Source organism: Enhydra lutris, unplaced genomic scaffold, assembly GCF_002288905.1.
Source record: "Enhydra lutris kenyoni isolate GAN:26980312 unplaced genomic scaffold, ASM228890v2 scaffoldscaffold77, whole genome shotgun sequence".
Taxonomy (NCBI): Eukaryota; Metazoa; Chordata; class Mammalia; order Carnivora; family Mustelidae; genus Enhydra; species Enhydra lutris.
The window spans coordinates 3,133,355-3,154,996 of record NW_019154161.1 but is presented as its reverse complement, the minus strand read 5'-3'; the positions used below and the strand labels follow the sequence as shown (position 1 = coordinate 3,154,996).

General features: G+C 52.0%; 1 protein-coding gene across 1 annotated transcript; it reads right to left on the bottom strand.

Annotated features, from left to right (window-relative positions):
• Positions 1-471: 471 nt before the first annotated feature.
• On the bottom strand, positions 472-21,642 carry LOC111160715 (pleckstrin homology domain containing A4). The gene is made up of 20 exons (XM_022524029.1): positions 21,264-21,642; positions 20,724-20,813; positions 19,312-19,419; positions 17,902-17,974; positions 17,709-17,809; positions 17,437-17,546; positions 15,969-16,184; positions 15,325-15,604; positions 14,668-14,742; positions 13,522-13,569; positions 13,304-13,384; positions 12,998-13,147; positions 11,401-11,499; positions 9,646-9,786; positions 8,546-8,645; positions 8,397-8,473; positions 2,772-2,933; positions 1,831-1,889; positions 1,096-1,208; positions 472-771 (listed from the first exon to the last, which is right to left on the bottom strand). The coding sequence occupies exons 2-20, from the start codon at positions 20,805-20,807 to the stop codon at positions 512-514; spliced, it is 2,337 nt and encodes a 778-aa protein (XP_022379737.1). The 5' UTR covers positions 20,808-20,813; positions 21,264-21,642; the 3' UTR covers positions 472-511.

The window sequence follows — 21,642 nt, the reverse complement described above, 5'->3', positions numbered from 1 at the left end:
TTAAATAGGGGCTGGTCCGCGAAGCCCGGCCCTGGGAGGGCGTTGCCAGGAAGGCCCCGAGCCTGGCAGCTTGCCGCCGGCCCCCTCCGCCCTCAGACCCAGGAGTCCGGCTCCTCCCCACCCATCCCCTCCTTCCTCAAAGTCAGGATTTACGGCGTCCAGCCCCCTCCTCCCTCAGACCCAGGAATCGAGGCCCCAGCTCTCCATGTCAGACCTACAGGTTCCAGACCCTCAGGACGCAGGAGTCCACGACTCCAGCTCTGCCCCGAAGAGACCCCGCGTCACAACCCCAAACAGACAGAGAGAAAGCTATTGACTAAAAGTTCAAAGTTTTAATCCGAATTTGGACAAGTGTTGGGAAAAATCAAACTTTGGCCATAGAAACGTCTCCCTCTCCCGGCTACCGAGGGGACCAGGCCACGCCTCCAGGCGCCCTGAGTGGCTCCAGATCGCGGGGCGGTACCTCCGGGCCACGCCCTCACACTCCGATTGGCTGCGGCGCGCCGGCGGGTCAGAAGCTGGACTGCAGCAGCGTGACTCGCAGAGGCCACGCCCCCTCCTCTTGTGTCAGGGCGGGAGGGGCGGTCCCGGATTCCCACGTGGGCTCCCAGGAGGCGGGGCCTGCGCCGCACCCACTACCTCCGCCGGACAACCCCGCGGAGCCGGAATTAGCCACTGGAGATCTGGGGGGCGAGGTCACCTGGGGGCTGGGGTCTGACGGAGGCGGTGGCGCAGGGGGAAGAGGCTCTCCTCGGGAGTCCAAGTTTCCACCTGGATGGCACGAGTGGGTAGTGAGAATGGCAAACTTTGGGACACAGGAGTCCGGACCCCCAGGGCCTTTCCCCTCAGACCCGGGAGTCGAGCCCCCAGTCCCTTCCTCTCTCAGACCACAAGTCTGGCCCCACCCCCACCCCCAGACTCAGGAGTCCCAAACCCGTTGTCCCCTCCTGCCTGGGATCTGGAACTCCCAAACCTTCTAGGGCGCTCTCCCCATCCTGACATAGGATCCCAGCAGCTCTCAGAACCCTCCTGACCAGAACCAAGGATTCCAGGCTCTCTCTCCCTCTTCCCCCAAACCCAGGAACCCCTCCTCACCTGTCATCATTCTGTGCCACTGCGACGCCTCAGTAGCCAGAGCTTGAGAGAGGCTGAGGACTCTCTCCCGGTGCCCTTCGGCTGTCGGCAAATAAGGGGTGGTATTCCTGGGACTAGGGAAAAAAAAGATTTGGGGGACATCTACAAGGAGCCAGTTCCACTGTGCCACGCGTGTCCTTCTGGGAATTGTAGTCCCTAGCCTGTGTCCCTAAAAGACTTTAAACAGGCCGTGGCCCTCAAAAAACCTGTGTGGGGGGACGCCTGAGTGGCTCAGTTGGTTAAGCAGCTGCCTTCGGCTCAGGTCATGATCCCAGCGTCCTGGGATCGAGTCCCACATCGGGCTCCTTGCTCATCAGGGAGCCTGCTTCTCCCTCTGCCTCTGCCTGCCATTCTGTCTGCCTGTGCTTGCTCTCTCTCCCTCTCTCTCTCTGACAAATAAATAAATAAAATCTTAAAAAAAAAAAAAAAAACCCTGTGTGGGTCGTGGGATTTGTAGTCTAGTCCTCCCTAAATTTCACCCGCTTTCCTGACACAGGGAGCAGGAGTTTGATCCCGACCCAGAGAAACTGCAATTCTCATGCGGATCTGTGAGCTTTCTGATGCCCCAGGAAGTCAAGCATCTCTAAAAGGTTTTGCAGTCTGTACTTTAGTACTCAAAAGGCAGCAATAATAATGCTTAATAATGCTTTCCCTTTGGCAACTTGATTTCCTCCTTCTTGCCTCTCGGTTCTTTACCTGCTCCAGGATCCAGAGCTTCTGAGCCATTTGGGGGCTCCTGAGAGTCCCTGGACTGGCTGCAAAGGAATTGGGGCATTAAAATTCCTCCTCACCGGGAAGTTCCCATGTTCTCATTTTGAGGGTGAAATGAGGGGGGTTCCGAGAGGGAGTGAAATTGCCTCAGAGACAACGTTTAACTTTACATGCATTCCTGGAAAACAGCAAGCATTAAGAAAATCTGCCCCCGCCACCCCCCAACACAGATCCCTTTGCCTTCTGGGAAATGGCTTACCACAGAACCTCTCTTCCTTTGTATGACCTCCACAGGACTGACAGATGACCACCCCCTAATTTACCTACGACAAGGCCAGGAAAGGGTCCTCCAAATTCACAATTTTGGGCTCATAAAGAATTAGCTGAACTGTTTGTCCCCTTCAAACTAACTAGACACAGAGATAAACATTCGGTGTTCAACTGAGATGTCTCCTGATTACAAAAATAATCCCAGCTGTAAAATCACCCCACCTATGACTTGTCTAATTACTCCCTAGAAAAGTCTCAGATGAAACCATGGGCCGAGACATTCGTCTTCAGATCTGGAATGCTCTCCCCATTGCGACAGGATGAATATAATCATTGCTCATTGCTTTCCCCTTTGATAACACATAGTAACCAAAAAAAAAAAAAAAAAAAAAGTGGGACCCACAGTCCTGAACTGTGACCCCCGTCCTGAAGGAAAAACATTGGTGATGTGAAGAGGTCTCTGCCTCCCCCACCTGCACCCCCCTAGGGGAGCCATCAGCAGCACAGGGACATATTGGGGTGAACCTCGAATCCCAGCTCTGGGAAAAGAGGGAGGGAAATGCCCATTTTACAGACGGGAAAACTGAGGCTCGCACTAGGCACGGAGGACCCACTACCACCCCACCGCCCCACGTTGCACCCTCTGTTCCCTTCACCCTTGGTTCTGTGTCAGGCTGGCGTCTGGCAGGGGACAGCGTCCTTCCCAGAGTGAGAAGCCGGGGGGAGGCTGGGCGAGGGAGAGGCCGTCCAAACTCCTGGTTTCGGCGTATTCTCTCCATCTGCTCCTGAGCGCTCATCCGAGGCCGGGCGAGGGGAGCCTGGGGAGATGAGAAACACTTTGAGGCCCCAACTTTGGGGATCCTCTTTCTCTCTTCCCTGAACCACTCAGCCTCTAGTCCTGCCCTTTCCATCCCCAGACTCAGAGGGATCTTTAGGCAGCCAGAGCTGAGGTGTCCTCCCAGGTCTCCAAGCACTCTCAGGACAAAGGTGTTTGAGGCCCTCCCTGCCTCTCTGGCCTCATTTTCAGCAGCTGCCCTGCTCAGATCCAAAGCCACAGCCTAACAAACACCCACAGGTCCTGGACATTCTCAGCTTCCTCGCCCTGGTAGTCAGGAGCCGGGCTGTCAACTCTCAGTTCCTGGTGATGAAAAACAACTCTGAGTCAGCTTAGACCCAACAGAAGGAGGAATGACTGGCATTCACTAAATTGTTAGGAGGATCCTTTTGGATTGGTCTTCAAAAGGGCTTTTCTGAGCTCTCTTTCTCTTACTCCCGAAACCAGATGGATGACACACACAGGGACAGTGCCATAACGCCATGTGGTAAGTAGAGTGGGGTGGCCACAAGCCAAGGACCTTCCAGAAGCTAGGACAGAGGCCTGAAACAGATGCTTCCCCAGCACCTTTCAGAGCGAGCCTGGCCTCACTGACACCTGAACCATGGTCCTCTAGACTTAAGAACTTCAAATGCGGGAGGACAGAGATAAATCAAAGAAGGAGGAGGAAAAAAACACTCAAATGAAACCAGAACTCTGGAGAGAATCCCAAGGGTGTGGCTGGCCACCCCTTTTTGCTGAGAGATTAGGCATGTGATGTGCGGATCTGGGAAATCAGCTCAGTGGAAATGCCACCAGCCTGAACTAAAGGGGAAAAGGCTGGGGACGAAATGCAGGAAGGCTGTCATTCGGGCAAGAACCAGGCGGACAGATCTCTTCGGCCGCAGACGTGTCATCCTTCAGGAAAGGGGGGCCATGTGGACACAGACACATACAGTGAGAACGCCAGAGGCCACCTGGAGTTCTCGTGCCACTAGCCAAGATGCCTGGGAACAGACCCCTTCCCACGTGCCTTCCCCAAGGGCATGCTTTTGGACTTCAACAAACAAAACCAGAGGGAAGAGAACCCTTAGCTACAGCCTCTAACTAGAGGATTCTAGGGAGCCGCCTTGGATCAGCTGCCTAGCGGAGGGCCAAACGCTGCTGTTTACTCTGGTTTGCCCTGATCGGGGCCATTGTGAGTCACAGGTCCACCTGCTGTAAAAATGATGGCCCCAAGCCGGCCATCACCTAATTCCAAGGTTCACACACGGACTTGTTTTAGACATAGCCCACGTAGGCAGAAAACTGTAGCCATTCACAGCCTGCCTGCTCTGAGGACTCCAGAGCAGTGTCCCACGTCTGCGAGCCACAGATAAGATAAACTCGCAGCTCTTAAAAAACCCCAAGTGGCTGCTGCTCTTAGGAGCTCTCTGACACAGAGACCCACCCTTGAAGCTTCTGGGCCTGCTGCCTCCAGGCAGTGACCTCTGCCCCAGCGTGGACCAAAAACAGCCCGCGGGTGTTCCTTCTTCCACCTCCCCGGTCATATCACTGTCCTTGCTCAGCTCCGAAATCCTTGGAACTCACAACAGACACCACCCCAGAGCTGTAAACAGCCACAGTCCCCAGAACCACATGACTGGTTCAGCTTTATTCAAAGCAGCCCCGACTGTCCCCATCCTGGACACACCCCTTTGAGAATCACACAGTGCCTCTCCTCCTCGGAAACGACGGACGGACGGACTGTTTTGTATCTGCGATAATGAAGCACCAGACATGCTTTAAAAAACGTTCGATCAAGAGGTGCCTGGGCAGGGACGCCTGGGTGGCTCAGTTGGTTAAGCGGCTGCCTTCGGCTCAGGTCATGATCCCAGCATGCTGGGATCGAGTCCCACATCTGGCTCCGTGCTCTGCAGGGAGCCTGCTTCTCCCTCTGCCATTCTGTCTGCCTGTGCGCTCTTGCTCAGTCTCCCTCTCTCTCTCACAAATAAATAAATAAAATCTTAAAAAAAAAAAGAGGTGCCTTGGGGGCTCGGTCATGATCCCAGGGTCCTGGGATCGAGCCCCGCGTCAGGCTCCCTGCTCAGTGGAGAGTCTGCTTCTCCCTCTCTCTCTGCCCCTCCGCCCCCCACTCGTGTTCTCTATTGCTGGCTCTGCTCTCTCTCCCAAATAAATAAATAATCTTAAAAAAATCTATAAAAATAAAATAAAATAAAATGTAATAAAATGACCCTGCAAGTGAAACGCGTGGGACCTCCTGTCCCAAAGTCCTCAAGCAAAGATCTGGGGTCTGGTGAGAAGATGATCCCCAGCCTTGTTATTTCCACCCACAGTGGTCAGGTGTATATAAGAAGCCCATGCTGGACCTGGCAGTGACTTAGTGACCCGCCAGGTGGGCATTCATTACTCTGACAGTCAGAGATTCAAGAGGATGACCCCTTGATGATGTTGAGGACATTGGGGACACAGGGAAGCAACTCCCCATGGAAGAAAAGGTGAAATGAGTGATCATTTATTGGGGAGCAAAAATTTCTGTGCCCATCAAGGGTCCTTCCAGCCAAACCAAGCATCAAATTGACAAAGGATAGTATTAAGTGGAGAAATTCCAGTTTAATAGCGTGTGCAAGGGGAATCCACACGGACTTGGAAATTCTAAAGGTGGACGGGCAAAATGAGGTTATGTGTGTCCTTCTAAACCAAGAAGGGGTTGGGGGTGTCTGGGACTTCAGCGGGGAAGGAAAGCACTTCATAGGGTGATTAAAAGGGGAGATGTTGGGGCACTTGGGTGGCTCATGGGGTTAAGCCTTTGCCTTCGGCTCAGGTCATGATCTCAGGGTCCTGGGATTGAGCCCTGCATCGGGCGCTCTGCTCAGTGGGGAGCCTGCTTCCCCCCTCCTCTCTGCTTGCCTCTCTGCCTACTTGTGATCTCTCACTCTCTTTGTCAAATAAATAAATAAATAAATAAAATATTTTTTAAAAAAGAGGAGATGTTTAGGAATTAGATGGTTTGCCCTGGGGGCACCTGGGTGGCTCAGTCGTTGGCATCTGCCTTCAGCTCAGGACATGATCCCAGGGTCCTGGAATCGAGTCCTGCATCAGGCTCCCTGCAGGGGAGGCCTGCTTCCCCTCTCCCACTCCCCCTGTTTGTGTTCCCTCTTTCCCTGTGTCTCTCTCTGTCAAATAAATAACTAAAATCTAAAAAGAAAAGAAATAAAAAGTGCATATTCATAATGGGTTTTTATTCCACTCTGACCCAATCGATTATTTAGTTGTTCATTGCTCTATTTTTAAAAACCACAAATTTAAATTGAGACATTATTTATAAACTGAATCCCATTTAAGTACGAATCATCATATGTATAGCTAGAGGAATGTAATGTGTCTGATTAAGGGCTCTGTGCCAGACACCGCTAGACGTCTTATATAATACACAGTATGTGAATCCTATTACCAGTCTAGAATTGGCAAATCCTTTGCCTAATCATATTTTTTTAATTTATTTGAGAGAGAGAGAGAGAGCGTGTGCACAGCGTGCACAAGCAGGTGGGGGCGAGAGAAGGAGAAGCAGGCTCCCCTATGAGCAGGGAGCCTGACTTGGGGCTCGAGCCCAGGACCCTGGGATCATGACCTGAGTCAAAGGCAGACACTTAATGGACTGAGTCACCCATGTGTCCCGAGAATCTGCAAATTTTTGCATTTTGAATTAAATCTGGTTCCCAGGGTTTTGGATACATTTTGAAGAGCGGTGTAACTAGAATCTACCTCCCTCTCAACATATCCAGTTCTTCTAACCTAGTGGGAATAACCGTTATTTTCCATCTGGACTGTCCTCACCGGGTCTCCTGCCTCACTCAGTGCTCGCCCCACAGCTTGTTCCCCGCATGACCGGCAGAGGGCGCCAGCTCCCGCTGGCGTTCAGAACCCTCCTTGGGGCCCACCTTGAACCACAGTTCCAGCACCGTTCAACCCCAATACCCATCTCTTCTCTTCTCTCCACCACTCTCCGCCTCGCTCCCATACTCGGTTCTAGCCATTCTTTCTAGCGGCTCCGGCACCACGGCAAGCCCACTCCCCCACCCCCACAACTTACAACCACCCTCCACCCCCCCACCTCCCCCCAGAACCTCTTCAAAGGCTGTTCCTTTGCCTGCAACGCTTTTCCACCCAAAGCTAGCTCCCTCACCTCCTTCAGGCGGCTGCACAAACGTCACTGGTCCAGACCAAGCCATTTACAATTGCACCCCTTCCTCTGCCATCCCAAACCTCCTCACCATGTTCGCGTTGTTTTTACTTCTTTAGCACTCATGACGTAAAAATAGTGTAGAGAAAATTGATTATTATGTGTCTCTTCCCGCTAGAATGACGGATTCATGAGGGAAGGATTTTTTTTTTCCTCCTTTGTTCACATTTGTGCCCTCAGCGCCTGGACAGCTCTATGCAAGAGAATTTTCTGGAGGGTGGCAATGTTCTGTATCTGCTGTGTCCAGCAGGATAGCCACTGGCCACGGAGGGGGGGGCACTAAGCACCTGAAATGCAGTGAGTGCGAGTGATTTTTAAATTTTATTTCATTTTAATTTAAATAGTCCCATGTGGCTATTGGCTACCTTATTGGACAACCATGACAAGATGTGTATATATATATATATATATATATATATATATATATATATATATATTAAAGATTGATTGATTTATTTGAGAGAGAGAGATAGAGCATGAGCAGGAGGGTCAGAGGGACAGGAAGAGAGAATCTCAAGCTGACTCTGAGCTGAACCCAGAGCCTGACTCGGGGCTCAATCCCACAACCCTGAGATCACGACCTAAGCCAAAACCAAGAATGGGATGCTCACCAACTGAGCCACCCCGGTGACCCCAGCCATGAGGACATTTAATAAATATTTGTCAAATGAATGAACAAAGTCCTTATCACATGTAAGCACTATTTTCTTCTTCTTCTTCTTTTTTAAAGATTTTATTTATTTGAGAGAGACATAGGGAGAGAAAGCAGGAGCAGGGGAGGGAGAAGGGGAGAGAGAGGGTCAGAAGCAGGGCTCGATTCCAGGAACCTGGGATCAGGACCTGAGCCCAAGGTAGCTGCTTAACTGACTGAGCCACCCAGGTGTCCCTAAGCACTATTTTCAACCTTAGCTTGAAGTCTAGTTTGAATCCTTACATCAGTTCTAGGCAGGGGTGGGCGGGGGTTGGGGGGTGGGGGGATTACTGCCAGGAGCTCCATTTTGCAGATGGGCACACACGGGCGGAGAGGTTTCATAACCGACCCCAAGTCACGCAGCTTAGAAGTGGTAGAAAAAAAATTCAATCCCAGCACTCAACAAATCTCTCCCTACCCTGGGGTGTGATCTCTGAGCTCCTTTCTCGCAGTTGTCCCCCCCCCCCAGTGGGTGGCAGTCAGGTTAAAGGGTTAAAGATGGGCGTGAGGATGCGGGGATGGACTCCCCCTACCTTGGTTCCTGCCTGTGGGGAAGCCGGGCGGCGACTCTCGGGGCTGGAAGCCCGGGAGACCCTCGGTGATCCAAGACCTGAGAGGGCAGAATGGGACTTGGTAAGGCCAGGGAATGCCCAGCAAGTCCCATCCAGCCCGGGACGCTCACCTGAGCGAGGGCTGGAGAGGTCTCTGTCGCCCCCGGGGGGCCGCCCCCAGTCAGCCTCAGGGGACCGGGTTGAGCTCAGTTCCAAGGACTCAGGCAGGCTCTGGAGGGGTCAGGAGAGGAGAATAATACTTATCATCATCATTCTTACTAGTTGTCAGGCACTCAGCAACGGAGACACAGCATGAATAGGAATCTGACTGAAAACCGGTCTGGTTTCAAATCTCAGCTCTGGCATTTTGAGCTGTGTGACCCTGGGCCAGTTACTTTACCTCTCTGGGCCAGCCATATTTCATCTTTGCTATGCAGATTGAGTCCATACACGTAAGGCACTTAGAACAGCACCTGACACGTAGTGAGGCATTGTAAGCACCGGTTTTGCAATGATTGTGCAGCTGGAGCTGTGATAAGTCCTTTACCTGCATTATTTCATTAACTCTCCTCCATAAACCTACAAAGTGGCCATTATTATCCCTACTTAGTAGACGGGGAAGCCAAGGCTCCAAGAACAAAGTCGACGAGTGCTATCACAAAGATGGCAGAGCTGGGATCTGAACCCGGGTCTCTCGGATGCATGATCTGAGGGTCAAGGCACACAGCCACTCTAAGCCAGCTCAGACAACAGCGGTTCTTGCCTGCTGAGGGCCTACTCCATGTCTGATACTTTCTAATCATCATCTCTCCTTTTTACAGAACCCTACAAGTTGGGGGTTATGATCAGCAGTGTCTCGTAAATGCTGAGTAAATGTCTCTCCGGGAGAGAACAGCCCCAATTTGTAGCAATCGCCAATCTCTGTGGTGCGAATACTGCCACCATGGTCAGTTTCAAGCAACCAACAGGACATCACTGAACACGGTGTTGAGAGGAGATGTGCCCAAGTGGCTCTTAGGAGGTGTCGGGAGCTGGCTGGAGCATACCACTGGACTACAATCACAATCTAACAAGCAAAGAAACAAAGGCTTCTGGAGCTTACAACGCTTGCCTGTGGTTGGTTAGCTGAGAGAAAGAAAGGGAGAGAGAAGAAGGTGGCGTGGGTGAGGAGTCGGGCCAGGGCAGATGAGACAGGAAGCTGGGGGTGGGGAGAGAGGCTTTTGAGTCTCACCTCCCTCTCTGATGACTCCTCCGCTTGGAGCGCGGGGGATGGGGAGTCAGGTTCTGTGTTGGGGGGTGGCTTCTGGGGGCCCCCCAGACCTGCCAGCGTGTCTTCCACCATCCATAGCTGTTGTTGAGCTGATGCTCTGTCCTGGAGGGAGAAGGAAAGGAATCTGTTACTCGAAGGTGGGAGAATGCCAGGAGGGTTAGAATTGGGTCTGAAATCAGTGAGGCTTTATTTATTTATTTATTTATTTAAGATGTTATTTCTTTTTTTTTTTAAGATTTTATTTATTTTGACAGAGAGAGAGAGATCACAAGTAGGCAGAGAGGCAGGCAGAGAGAGAGGGGGAAGCAGGCTCCCTGCCGAGCAGAGAGCCTGATATGGGGCTCGATCCCAGGACCCTGGGATCATGACCTGAGCTGAAGGCAGAGGCTTAATCCACTGAGCCACCCAAGCGCCCCAAGATGTTATTTCTTTATTAGAGAGAGTAAGAGAGCAAGTGCACAAGGGGTGGTGGGTGGTAGGCAGGGGAAGAAGGAGAACCAGGTTCCCCACAGAGCAGGGAGCCCAACACAGGGCTCCATCCCAGGACCCAGAGATCATGACCCCAGTCAAAGGCAGATGCTTAACGGACTAAGTCACCCAGGTGTCCCTGTGAGGCTCTATTTATGGAGTCATAAATGGATTATGTATGCATGGGGAGAGATCAAGACCTCTCAGGACATGAGATCAAGAGTCAGACACTTAATCAGCTAAGCCACCCAGGCACCCCCTAGAAATCAACATTTAATGGGCATCTGGGTGGCACCGTTGGTTAAGCGTCTGACTCTTGGTTTTAGTTCAGATCCTGATCTCAGCGTCATGAGATTGAGCCCCGAATCCGGGACTCTGGGCTCAGCCCAGAGTCTGCTTCAGATTCCCTTTCCTTCTCCCTCTGCCCCTCCCCCCTCTAAAATAAACAAATAAATCTTGAAAAAAAGAAGTCAACATTTTAAACTAAAGATAGATGATTTAGAAACTCAATTATTCATCTTAGATTGAAGAAGTGGGGGAGAGGGGCGCCTGGAGCATGTGACTCTTGATCTCTGGGTTGTGGGTTCCAGCCCCACCATGGGTTTTGAGATGACTTAAAAATAAAATCTTGGGGTGCCTGGGTGGCTCAGTGGGTTAAAGCCTCTGCCTTCAGCTCAGGTCATGATCCCAGGGTCCTGGGATCAAGCCCCGCATCGGGATCTCTGCTCCGTGGAGAGCCTGCTTCCTCCGCTCTCTCTCTGCCTGCCTCTCAGCCTACTTGTGATTTCTGTCTGTCAAATAAATAAATAAAATCTTTAAAAATAAATAAATAAATAAATAAATAAATTCTTAAAAAAAAAAAAAAGTGCGCCTGAGGCTAAGCAAGGGGACTTATACTTCAGAAGTGGAGCTTGAACCAAGGGATTGGATTTAGAACTAGAAATTCCAGAGGATAAATATAACAACAAAAGTCAGGACGCAGGGTGGGGGCAGGGCTGAGGGGTGGAGCTGCGAACTGAAGGACCGGGCTCCAAAATTAGAGGAGAGAATTTAGAACCAGAGGGGAAAGTGGTTCCGAACCTGAGGCAGGTGTTAAAATAAAGGGCAGGATTTGAAGCACAGTAAGGGGTTTAGAAAGAAAGGACAGGACAGGGGGGAGGAGCTTCAAAAGAAGTGGGAGGAGCTTTAATGCCCTGAAGGGTTTCCAGGGCAAGATGGCGGAGAGGGTGGAGTTTGCGGGGGACATACCTGGGGGGAACCAAGGTGCAGCAGGTACTCCAGGGTCTCCCTCAAGGTGCCCAGCTCCTGTTCCAAGCTGCTGTATGCGTCCCAAACGCGCTCCCGCTCCTCGGGTCCCAAAAAGGGGAGACACAGGGTTAGTACGCCCACCCATCAGATCCTTCCCCACTCCATTTTTTTTCCCAGTTGACGAGGAGGAAGAGAAGCCTGGTCCCTGGGGCGTCTATGGACTACAACTCCCAAGAGCGTCTTCGCTCAGACTATTAGACTCCCAGAGTCTCTATGGAACGTGCGATTCCAATGATCCGCTAGTATTGACAAGTAACAGATTTCCCTAAATTCTCTGATTACTTCTGGACTACAGTAGGGTGGTAGACTCTACAGATCCAGTAAGTTCTCGTAAGAGTCAAGATCATAAGCCCCAAGTGCCCCGGGGAAGCCTCACCATCATCGCGATCATCATCATGGCCACTAACAGTGATGAAGCACTTAACCACGTGCCAGCCACTATTCTCAACTCTCGTTTAATTCACGCGGGGTAAGTATTATTAATGTCTCCATTTTTTTTTTTAAAGATTTTATTTATTTATTTGACAGAGAGATCACAAGCAGGCAGAGAGGCAGGCAGAGAGAGAGGAGGAAGCAGGCTCCCCTAGAGAGCAGAGAGCCCGATGCGGGGCTCGATCCCAGGACTCTGAGATCATGACCTGAGCCGAAGGCAGCGGCTTAACCCTCTGAGCCACCCAGGCGCCCCAATGTCTCCATTTTACAGGTAATAATTATAGCTAACATTTCTTACCCTATTAAGTATTCATATATTTATATGATTTATATTTATATATAAATATATATTTACATATAAAATATATATTTATAAGAGAAATACATGAAATGTATATGTGTTAAATATGCATTTATTATTTTGTGTATAAATATATGTATTTATGAAATTCTTGCAATGACTCCATGAAGCAAATACTATATTTATCACTTCAAGTTTACATAAGAGGCATCTAAGGCCCAGAGAGGTTAAGTAACTTCTCTAAGGTGACACAGCTACCATGAGTAGGAAGTAGGAGCTGAGATTCAAAGCGAGGAAGCGCACGTCAAATTCACCCTCTCAGACCATCAAATTCACCTTCTCAAACCGCTAAATTAGGTCTGCTGTTTCTTGGTTGCTTGCCTCTCACCCTCTAAGACTGTCAAGATGACTGATTTAAAACTTAGGGAGGGGAGGCGGAGGCGGAGGAGGGGAGGGGAGGGGAGGGGGAGGAGGGAAGAAGAAGGGGAGGGGGAGGGGAGGATAGGGAAGAGAGGAGGGGAGGGGGAGAAGAGGAAGGGCGCGTGGGCAGTTGGGTCAGTGAAGCGCTCTAATCTTGAAATCAGCTCAGGTCACAATCTCAGGGTTGTGAGATGGAGCCCGGGGTCCAGTTCCATGATCGATGTGGAGCCTGCTTAAGATTCTCTCTCTCCCTCTCCCTCTGCCCCTCACCCCCCTAAAAAGAAAATTGGAGGGGATTTCTCCAGAAAACCTTGCAGTGGAATTTTCAAGAACAGCCTTCCCATGAGCCTCTGCGGGAGTGCACACCCCTTCCCTGATGCTCACCTGAGTCAGGTGACAGAGAGTAGCCCTCACACTGACCAGCCGGTCCTGCAGGAGGCGCTGGCGCCCCCACGCCCTCCCTGGAGCCGCAGCCTCTCTGGCTGTTTGGCCCAGTTGCTGCCTGGTCAACTCCAAGGCTGCTTCCAGCTGCTCCTGCACCGAGAGGGAAGGTGGTTAGACTTCTAAATCCACATTTGGCCCCAGCAAGAGAGAAAAGGTGTCCTCCCAAATCCCTGGGCATGCTGGAGAGCAGGAGGGGAAAGGCAGGTGGAGAAGCCAAGTGTCCCTCCCCATCTCAGAGCCTCACACCTTCTCCTCCTGCCTCTGGTCTATCTCCTCCCGCAGCATCCTCAGGAGCCGGTCCTGCCCACACAATTTGGTCAACAGAGTCTGGAGAAAGGAGAACAGGAGCAGCTTATGGACCAGATCTGGCTCTTCCCCGTCCTCTCCGCCACACCCCACCCCATCTAAAGCATTCTCCCCCCAGCTCTGAGTACTTGGAAGGGTTTACACCACAAAGAACTTACATCTGTCTCCAAGCTTTGGTGAAAAGGTGAGTCCAGCGGGGGACCCGGCTGAGGAAAAGGAGAAAAGCCAGGGGTCACATAGACAGTCTTTATTGTAGCTCAGTGCTCAGTCAAGCCCTGTTTCTCAAGCCCTGCTTCTATTGGCAGATCCCCCCACCCTTCTTCTTATTAGCTTTTTTATTTTATTTTTTCTTTCTGGGCTCAACCTGGGGCTTCAACTCACGACCCTAAGATAGAGACCTAAGCTGAGATCAAGAGTCGGACGTTTAACTGACTGAGCCCCCCAGGCATCCCCTTATTAGCTTTGTTCCAAGCTTCAGCAAACCTCGGTAGACCACCTGTCAAATCCTGGCCTTAGGAAGATCCAATGACTCTGTTACCAAAAAGCTTCAGCAATGTTATAATTGATGGAGAACATTTAGACATTTCTTTTACAACTGAAAATAAAATAAGGATGCTCGCTACTACTGTTACAGTTTAACACTGTTTTAGAGATCTTGACCTATGCTATAAGAAAAGAAAAAGGAAACAAATAGAAGTATTAGGATGGGAATGATATGCTTATCAACCCAGAGAAACCAACGAAATCAAAGAGTGATTAGAGTAAGAGAATTCGGGGTGCCTGCCTGGCTCAGTCAGTGAAGCATGTGCCTCTTGTTTTGGGGGTCTTGAGTTCGAGCCCCATGCTGGGTATAGAGATTACTTAAAAAAATTTTTTTTTAAAAAGAATAAGAGAATTCGGCAAGAGTGCCAGGTGAAAGATGAGTTTCCAAACATCAATAGTCTATCTCTACACCACCCATAGCTAGAAGATATAATTTGAAAAAAAGAAGATACCATTCAAATAGCTATAAAAACTATCAGGAATTTAGGAGTTACCTTAACTAAGAGTATACAAGAGCTCTATGGAAAACAAAATTTAAAACTGAAATAAATACCTAGAAGATGATATCAGTGAATGGAGAGATATTCTATATGTATGCTACCCAGTTTGTGGCAGTCCAAGGAAACTAATGGAAGCATCGGTCAAGGGACCTTAAAATATCCAGTCTTCTCTAGGCACGCTAGTCCAGGAGATGACATTCTCCATAGCCAAGAAAGCAAGGAAGGGGGCTCTGGCAGATTCGAGGCACCAAGGACACCTACCAATAAAACCATGGAAGCCCGTGTCCCGGGAGCTCTCGGGGGTAGTTGGAGATATGTGGAGGAGCCAGAGGGGGCCTGGAAGGAATAACAAAATAGAGATGTTTTGAAATTCGCATGTTGTAGTAACAGATATTACAGTGCATCCAGAATTCTGCATCCAGAATTGGTGTGACTTAGGAGAGTCTTTGAGGTTCAGAACGGGCCCCTGCAACTTCCTCAACTACCTGTTCTCCAGCTTTGTGCCACTGCGGGGACACATGGGATGATAATAAATGGAGAAACCTGGCAAAACTGCCCCAAGGGTCCATAAAAGTTGCAATCTACTTTCAGTCTCACATTTGTGGTTAACTGTGGATATTCTGGGCCTACAATTCCATCTTGGAAAGATAAGCTGGAGACACAAGACAGGTGCAATCCCCACTACCTCTCCTGGCATTGTCCAGGACAGTATTCTGGACTACAATCCCCATAATACATAAGGTGTAATGTCCAGAGGCTGGCTTGAAAAGACTGCCCTGAGAACTGATGGGAGATGAAGTCCCCTTTCCCTCATATCTGAAGCCAGCTGTGATTATGTTGAACCACAATTCCCATGATGCCAAGGGGGCCATGGCCGGCAGACCAGCCTGGAAAGACAGACCATGCCCATCTGCTCACCTGTGTTCTGGCCTCCTGACTCCAGTGCTGGGGACTCCTGGGGGGCCTTCCTCCCCCAGACTCAGAGGAGGGTCCTCGCCGGGGAGTAGGGGGCCTGGAGAGTGTCTGGCGCTGAGGGCCCCAATCCAGGGGAGGACGGACATCGATGCGACTCAGAGGGGTATGGGGTCTGGCAAGAGGTGCTATGTCACCAGAGGATGGAGGGGGTCTGCGCACAGGAGCAGAACGGGGCCGGGGAAGGCTCAGAGGGGAGGGAGGGCGAGAGAGGGGTGTGAATAGGCTGTTGGGCAGAGAGAATCGGGAAACTGGGTGAACTAGAGCCTCCTCAGCCCACTACCCACCCAGTCAGCTTCCTGTACATGTCTCCTTTCAGTGTCTCACTGTCCCTCTAGAGTAGAATCCCTCTCTATTAGCCTGATCCTGAATAATTTCCTCCTTTGAGGCATCTCCTCCTTAGACTACCCCCTATGGGTTCTGACCCACAAGAACTCCAGCAACTCGCATCCACTCGAGGAAGAGAGCACTAAGCCACGCCTCGAATCAGCCACAGTCCCCGCCCTTCTCTTAGACCACGCCCCCAATATAGCTCTTCCTCTGACGCTGTGGCCTGTGGAACCTTCTTGTCCCAGACTCCCTCAACTCACTCTGGGCTCCTGGTCCTCCGGATCCGAGGTCCAGATTGGAGGTCGGCTGTGGGGCTGGGAGTGAGCAGCCCAGGTCGTCCACGAAGTCTGGAGAGCCGAGACACCTCTGGTGACTCTAAGCCGTGTCTCTCTTCCCCTCTGCTCACCTCTGGGGGACCACCAGGGCCGCCAGGACCCTCTCCAGGCTGGGGACGTGGGGGTGACCTGGGTCGACCACTAACGAGTGTGCACAGAAAAAGACATCGCTCCTTTGTACCTCGTAACAGCTCATATTCCCATCTCACAGATGAGCACACGGGAACCCACACAGAATAAAGGGTAAATGGTGCACTATAAATCATTGTTCCCTCTTTGCAGATGGGAAAACTGAGGCCCCAAGTGTGGAAATGACTAGTGCAGGGCTACAAGGTCCTCTGGGGTCACTGAGCCCAAAGTCTCAGACTATGAGTCTCTAGACTGAAACTTCAGAAAGGAGGATGGGGTTTGAAAAAAGCCTTTCTGGGGCGCCTGGGTGGCTCAGTGGGTTAAGCCGCTGCCTTCGGCTCAGGTCATGATCTCAGGGTCCTGGGATCGAGTCCCGCATCGGGCTCTCTGCTCAGCAGGGAGCCTGCTTCCCTCTCTCTCTCTCTGCCTGCCTCTCCGTCTACTTGTGATCTCTCTCTGTCAAATAAATAAATAAAAATCTTTAAAAAAAAGAAAAAGCCTTTCTTTTTATATTTGATCGTTACTTAAGTAGCAGCCTTGGGGGTGGAGACTTTTTTTAAAAAATATTTTATTTATTTATTTGACAGACAGAGACCACAAGTAGGCAGAGAGGCAGGCAGAGAGAGAGAGGAAGAAGCAGGCTCCCTGCAGAGCAGAGAGCCCGATGTGGGGCTCGAGCCCAAGACCCCCGGGACCATGACCTGAGCCGAAGGCAGAGGCTTTAACCCACTGAGCCACCCAGGCGCCCGACTTTTTTGTTTGTTTGTTTGTTTGTTTAAGATTTTATTTATTTATTTGACAGAGGGCGAGAGATCATAAGTAGGCAGAGAAACAGAGGGGGAGGGGCGGGAAGGGTCTCAGCAGGGAGCCCAGTGCGGAGCCTGGGATCAGAACACGAGCAACGGAAGGCAGAGGCTTAAGCCACTGAGCAACCCGAACGCGAGGCGGGGTTGGGGGTGGTGGTGGGAGTGGTGGGACGGGGAAGACACGGACTACACCGACGGGGACTTCTGAGGGAGCCAATCAAAGAGTATGGAATATTGATGAAGGGAAGGGCTGGACAAAAATGGTGGGCGGAGCTTAAAAAAGAAAGACTTTTTGCAGAAGTTCCCAGTAGTTGGGACTTGAAGGGCAGGAGCTCCTTAGCTAGAAGACGCGTGATTGGACGTTGAAGAGGCAGGACCTAAAGGGGAGGGGCTGGGGCTAATTAGATGGACTCGGATTAGAAGTGCAGGTCAGGGGCGTGGCCAGGAACTATACTCACAAGTCGTCCCCCTCCGCTCTCGAGGCCCGGCCCAGCGCCCTCAGCCAGCCCCGCAGGTCCTCCAGAGTGTCCGCGGCCAGAACATAAGTCCTCATTCCTGGGTGCTCGGCCTGCGGGGGGAGAGAGAACTGGGGATCTGGACGCCCGAGCCCTCTAAAAAGGAGGATGCCATGGACCCTGGTCAAGGCTTTTTTAATCTCCAATAATGGATGTTCCCATGGCTGTCCCCATGGCCTAGTGCCTTAGTGCCCACGGGGGATGGACGGACTCACGGTGAAGGTGAATCGCCGCCCTCGGGGAGCTCCTGGCCCATCCGGCCTGATGCTGTAGCTAGGGAGCAGGACGCTGCCCAGGACGCTCTCCTCGCGGCTGTCTGCAAAAGAAGGGCTGGGATCAGGCAACACACAAGAGGCTAAGGGAAAAAGGGGGGGGGGGCGTCCACCCTGTGCCAGCCGGGGCACTGACCCTTGTAATAGAAGAGGCAGTGGCCGGAGAGGACGAACCAGCGGCGTTTCCAGAGCCGGAGCCCGGAGCTGTCCTGGGGAAACAGCGGGAGGCGAGGTCTGAGTAGAGGGGCAGTGGGGAGAGGAAACGTGGAAGTGAAGACAGTGACACCCGGGGACAGATAAACCCAGAAAGAGGAGAGGAACAGACACGTGTTTGCTGCAACAGAGTGAGCCGGAGAGCTGGAAACCAGAGTGTACAGGGTTGGTTGAACTCACAAGGATTCTGGACACAGTCAGACCTGAGTTGGGCTCCTGGCTCTGCCCCCTCAAACTATGCCATTAGACTAGTCATTTCCTGGCTAGGACACTTGTGTTTTCTCATCTGTCAATTGGGGATTGAGAAGTTACCAGAAGGCTGGAACACGCACTGTACAGCCCGTGCACCAGAACTTTAAATACTCAGACTTTTGATTGGATTATTCTGGAGTCTGAGACACAGAGGCCCGGAAGGTGGCACTGGGTCCCATAATCTTAATCCTGCGTCTCCTATCTCCTCTGCCAAAACTACTCCATCTCCAACCTTGTGCCCCTCTTCTCGCCAGTCTATTCCCTCCGTAGTCAGTAGGATCTTTTTCAATTATGTCAGATGGTGGGAGTCCCCTGCTCAAAACAGAGCCTCCCATCACACTCAGAATAAATCTCGAATTCCTTCCCCTCTTTTACTGGCTTGCAGGGAGTCTCAAATCTGGGTCTGCACAAAAATCACCAGGGGAGCTTGCTAAAATACAGTTTCCCGGGTCCTACTCTCAGAGTTCCTGAGTCCATAGATCTAGGGTGGGTGGGAGCTGACAGTCGGCATTTCCAGCAAGTTCCTAGCAGGGACATGTTGCGAACCACTGCCCTGCCATCCCTCCTGTCTCGACCTTTGGCTGGCTCCAAACACCAAGCTTTAGGCTAAGCCTTTCGCTCTCAGATTCCCTCCATCCCCCAGCTCTTAGCATGGTGGGCTCCTTCTTGTCTGTTCGTTCTCAGCTCAAATGTCATCTCGGAGACGCCTTCCCCGACCAAGAGTCAAAGGGCACCCTCATCCCTCTGCCACTTTTGTGCATATCCTCCTGTGTTATTTCTTCAGAGCAATTCCAACAATTCCTAGAATCGAAATAGGCTACTGTCGTACCTGTCCCTGCCCCACCCCCTCTTGAATGTACAATAGATACTAGTTTGTCTTATCTGGTCTTGGCACATTATGGATACTCAGGAAGTGCTCGCAGAATGAACGGGTGCATGGAACAAGGACAGAAAAAGGAGAGAAGCCACATCAGAAAAAACGAAAGGCATTTGGAGACTGGGAAGGAGAGAAACAGTGGACAGCCAGGGGCCCGGCCTCTAGCGTCACTCGGTGTCCCTTCCCTTCTCATGCTCACTCCACCTGCTTATGAAGCCAGCCTCGGATGTGCACTGGGAGGTTGGGATCTCTTCGGAGAGCATTGCCTCTTTTCCCAAAGGCATGCACCTTGCTTACTGCCCGGGGAGGCTTCTGAGGAGAAAAGGAGGACAGAAATGAACGGGGCCTTGGATGGGCTTGGGGAGGCGGTGCTGGGGGGGGGCGGGCAGGCAACCCAAGGCCCTCGCTCGGCTGCCCTTAGACACCAAGCCAAGGAGGGAAGTGAGTTTTGAGATCAGAACTGGATATTCATGGTACAGAGCTGTTAGTCTGAATGGGTGGCTGGAGGTGTTTGGGGGAAAGGAAGAAGCTACTGGTTGAAAGGGGAGGGACAGGATTCAAGGGTCTACTGCCAAGGAGAGGATGCTGTTGGCCACCAGAGCCGGAAGTGTAGTACAGTCTTTGGGATCAGAATTGGAAATACTGGGGTGCCTGGGTGGCTCAGTGGGTTAAGCCTCTGCCTTCGGCTCAGGTCATGATCTCAGGGTCCTGGAATCGAGCCCCGTATCAGGCTTTCTGCTTGGCGGGGAGCCTGCTTCCTCCTCTCTCTCTGCCTGCCTTTCTGCCTACTTGTGATCTCTGTCTGTCAAATAAACAAATACATAAAATCTTAAAAAAAAAAAAAAGAATTGGAACTACTGGGAGGTGCCCTCATAACCAGGAAAGACTTCCATGCCACGTTCTGGGTGCTGGATGGGTCAGCTGAGGAGGATGCCTCCGTGCCAGGGAGTGACATCCCTAGCAACCATGTCCAAGGCAGAGAGATGACTCCCAACCGCCCCCCCAACAGATGGAGCCCCTGTCCCGTCCATGCAGGCATCTCAGGCGTCCACAGCCAGAGTCCCACAGGACTTCCTAGGGGATGGCGCTGACCAAGGTTGGGATTCAATCTCTAGATTCTGAACTGGGGAAACTGGAAATGAGTAGAGGGTGGCAGAGGACAAGGAAATGAGTGTTGTCACTGAACTTTGGGTGACAATTTGTGACGCCAGTATCTCGGGCCTCTTGGAGACTTATCATCAGAGAAAGGTCTTTCCTTATCAGATTTCACAACTGGGTAGGATGGTTAGAGGTAAGACAAGGAGTGAGTTCTCAGTCCCAGTCAAGGGTAGCCACAGGCTGAGTTCCCTGAGGGAGCCTCGTGGCTGGGGAGTAGCCCTATCTTAGCAACTGGAATGCCCTGGGACTGTTACTCTGGTTGAATTGGGAAAATCCAAGGGGTGGGGACAGCTGGGAGTGCCTCTGAATTCCTAGCTGGGACTGATGGGCAGTTTGGGACCTTACTGGGTGTGGCTGAGCCCATCGCTAAGGATCCCCAACCCTCGGGGCTGGGAAACAGGAGGATGGGGCAGCCCAGTGCCCCGCCCTCCTCCCCAGCCCCTCCAAGAAGCTCGAACCTTGGTGCTCAGGCTGCCCAGCGAGGAGATGGTGGAAGCGCTGCTGGCCAGGCTGAGGCTGCTCCGAGGTCTGCCCTCCTCCATCAAGGGCTTGGGGAGAGAAAAAAAGGGGCTGTGTGCCTGTCTCTGCAGCTGACCCGGCTGGGGACAGAGACGGGGTCAGGGGCTCGCAGGTCGGAGGAGGCTGAGGAGAAAGAGCCCGTTGTCTGGGGACTGGGGGGCTGGGGGAGGCCCAGGCCGGGGACTGCATACCGAGGGCGATGCCAAGAGAGGTGGGCGGCGCTGGCAGCTGCGGGAAGGGGCAGCTGTCTGCAGCCCGAGACAGAGAATAGGGCTCCTTTATTCTTGCCCCCTGCACTCTAGCCAGGAATTTGACCCTCTCTGTGCTCAGGGAGCCCCCATTCTCTGCCTCTTCCCAGCGGCCCCCAGCTACCTGTCTCCCGCCCGCCCACACGCACCCCGCCAGCCATCCCTGCCAAACTCGGGGTTGCCAGGAATGTACACCCAGGCAGTCCCTCCCAGGCCAGCCAGGGAACTTACCAGCTCTGGGGTCCCAAGGACGGGGCAAGAAGGCCGTGTGAGTGCTGGAGCCCCCAGCTACGGTGTCCCTCCTTTTCTGGCTGGGGGGGGGCGGGGGCTACCTCTCAGACCTGTCTCCCTTCTCACCTGCTCACTCACACGTTTTTTGCTTTTTGTCTCTCCTCTCTTCTGGTCACTCTTCCTTCTTTCAGAGCGTCTCTGTCTCCGGCCTCACCTTGCCTCTCCGTCTCTAATCGGTCTCCTCCAGGCTCTCTCTCACTCATTCTCTCCCCCGCCCCCTCCACCCTGGACTTTCTCTTCCAGTCTTTCTGTTTCTGTTCCAGATCTTTTTTCCTCGGACTTTCAGAGTCTCTCTTCCTCAGGTTTCCATCTCGTTCTC

What these genes read in the sequence shown, in the direction of transcription:
- LOC111160715 (XM_022524029.1), bottom strand. Translation starts at nt 20,807, where the DNA reads ATGGAGGAGGGCAGACCTCGGAGCAGCCTCAGCCTGGCCAGCAGCGCT. An exon ending in TGGGCAGCCTGAGCACCAAG is followed by an intron (nt 19,420 to 20,723) that starts GTTCGAGCTTCT and finishes TTTTCTCCTCAG; the next exon opens with AAGCCTCCCCGGGCAGTAAG. An exon ending in TGCACCTTGGTTCCCCCCAG is followed by an intron (nt 9,787 to 11,400) that starts GTATGTCCCCCG and finishes TTCTCCCTCCAG; the next exon opens with GACAGAGCATCAGCTCAACA.